The 2,292-nt window shown below is 49.7% G+C and overlaps 1 protein-coding gene across 1 annotated transcript; it reads right to left on the bottom strand.

Annotated features, from left to right (window-relative positions):
* Positions 1-789: 789 nt before the first annotated feature.
* On the bottom strand, positions 790-1,527 carry LOC123483005 (protein TRACHEARY ELEMENT DIFFERENTIATION-RELATED 7A-like). Its single transcript, XM_045212253.1, has one exon. It carries the CDS (start codon positions 1,525-1,527, stop codon positions 790-792), a length of 738 nt encoding a protein of 245 aa, XP_045068188.1.
* Positions 1,528-2,292: the final 765 nt, after the last annotated feature.

Here is a 2,292-nt window from a genome sequence, read left to right on the forward strand (position 1 = left end):
ATTGTCTAAGTGAGTTTCAGAGATAGTCAGAATATGAATCTCATCTGTTACTAGCAAGTTATGAATTTAATTAACCTTGTTTTTTAAGCTACATATGTTAACGTGGGCTATTTTTAGCACTTTTCTGGGATGCTTTATTGTTTTCATTGCTTTACTGGGAAGCTTAGCAGAAGTAGACATTCTCATGTTATTTATGTTAGTGCAGGGTGAGCTGCACACAGTGGACTTCCTACTAGGGCACACCACCTCAGTGCTAACAGTATAAATCTGGTTCATAGGCACATGATTGCTGCGTACAATAGCTGTAGGATCAGCAGAGGCATTCAGGGCAGTTAGAGGGACAACATTAGGATACTTACATTGTGTCTACCAAGGCCCCTGGTATAATGTACATTTGCTAAAGCATTATGATGACTCAGCGACCCAATAGCAGGGATTAACTGAGCTGGGCTTGGGTCATTGATAGGTCATTGTCTCAACGCAGCCTTATAAAGCTGTGAAAGGATCCAGGAACCCAAATGATTTGGGTGGATCCCATCCTCCATATAAAACGTGTTTTGTTTCCAAAAGGTAACTGAATTGTCAACAGAGGTTACACCCATTGAGCTGCAATAATCACATAGCCGGTTTTGAAGAGAAATAATCCTGCTACGGCGTTCAATACCAGATATGACAGTCCTAGCTGTTAGAAGCTAACCGCATCGCGGAATCCATGCAAAAACCAGTTTGGTATTTATGTTTAACAAAGATTGTTTGTTTTAGTTTAAAATAACAAACTGAGTGTTTCCACTATACAGTGTACTCTGATGATTGGCTGGTGGGACCAGGTGGTGGTTGGGCTGGTGGGACCAGGTGGTGGTTGGGCTGGTGGGACCAGGTGGTGGTTGGGCTGGTGTGACCAGGTGGTGGTTGGGCTGGTGGGACCAGGTGGTGGTTGGGCTGGTGGGACCAGGTGGTGGTTGGGCTGGTGGGACCAGGTGGTGGTTGGGCTGGTGTGACCAGGTGGTGGTTGGGCTGGTGTGACCAGGTGGTGGTTGGGCTGGTGTGACCAGGTGGTGGTTGGGCTGGTGGGACCAGGTGGTGGTTGGGCTGGTGGGACCAGGTGGTGGTTGGGCTGGTGTGACCAGGTGGTGGTTGGGCTGGTGTGACCAGGTGGTGGTTGGGCTGGTGTGACCAGGTGGTGGTTGGGCTGGTGTGACCAGGTGGTGGTTGGGCTGGTGGGACCAGGTGGTGGTTGGGCTGGTGGGACCAGGTGGTGGTTGGGCTGGTGGGACCAGGTGGTGGTTGGGCTGGTGTGACCAGGTGGTGGTTGGGCTGGTGTGACCAGGTGGTGGTTGGGCTGGTGTGACCAGGTGGTGGTTGGGCTGGTGTGACCAGGTGGTGGTTGGGCTGGTGGGACCAGGTGGTGGTTGGGCTGGTGGGACCAGGTGGTGGTTGGGCTGGTGTGACCAGGTGGTGGTTGGGCTGGTGTGACCAGGTATCTTGGAAAATAGCTAGAATTGGAGCATGGTCATAGCATTTAACCATTTCATTATGCGACCACCCTTGGGCGATTTACACAGACAGACTCCGAGAACGATGTTTAGTCTGGTGTCCACATCACAAAGGAATGATCAAGGTCCACAGACACCCACACAGTTGTGAAGAGGGCACGACAGCGCCTCTTCTTCAGGAGGCTGAAAAGACTCGGCATGGGCCCTCAGATTCTAAAACAATTCTACAGCTGCACCATTGAGAACATCTTGACTGGCTGCTCCACCGCCTGGTATGACAACTGCAAGGCACCCTACCAGAAGGCGCTACAGAGGGTGGTGCGTATGGCCCAGTACATCACTGGGACCGAGCTCCCTGCCATCCAGGACTTCTATATCAGGCGGTGTGAAAAGAAGGCCCAGAAAATCATCAAAGACTCCAACCACCCAAGCCATAGACTATTCTCTCTGCTGCCGCACGGCAAGAGGTACCAGTGCATCAAGTCTGACACCAACAGGCTCCTGAACAGCTTCTATCCCCAAGCCATCAGACTGCTGAATAGCTAACTAAATGGCTAACTAAATGGCTAACTAAATGGCTAACTAAATGGCTAACTAAATAGCTACATGGACTATCTGAGTTGACCTTTTTGTATTTATTCTTATTTTTTTCACTGACTCTATGCACACTCACGGACACACACTCACATACAATCATCATATACGCTGCTGCTACTCTGTTTATCATATATCCTGATGCCTAATCGCATTGTAAATATGGTACTGGAACTGACCCTGTACACTGAGTGTACAAAACATT

This window comes from Coregonus clupeaformis, unplaced genomic scaffold (assembly GCF_020615455.1).
Source record: "Coregonus clupeaformis isolate EN_2021a unplaced genomic scaffold, ASM2061545v1 scaf0002, whole genome shotgun sequence".
Classification (NCBI taxonomy): Eukaryota; Metazoa; Chordata; class Actinopteri; order Salmoniformes; family Salmonidae; genus Coregonus; species Coregonus clupeaformis.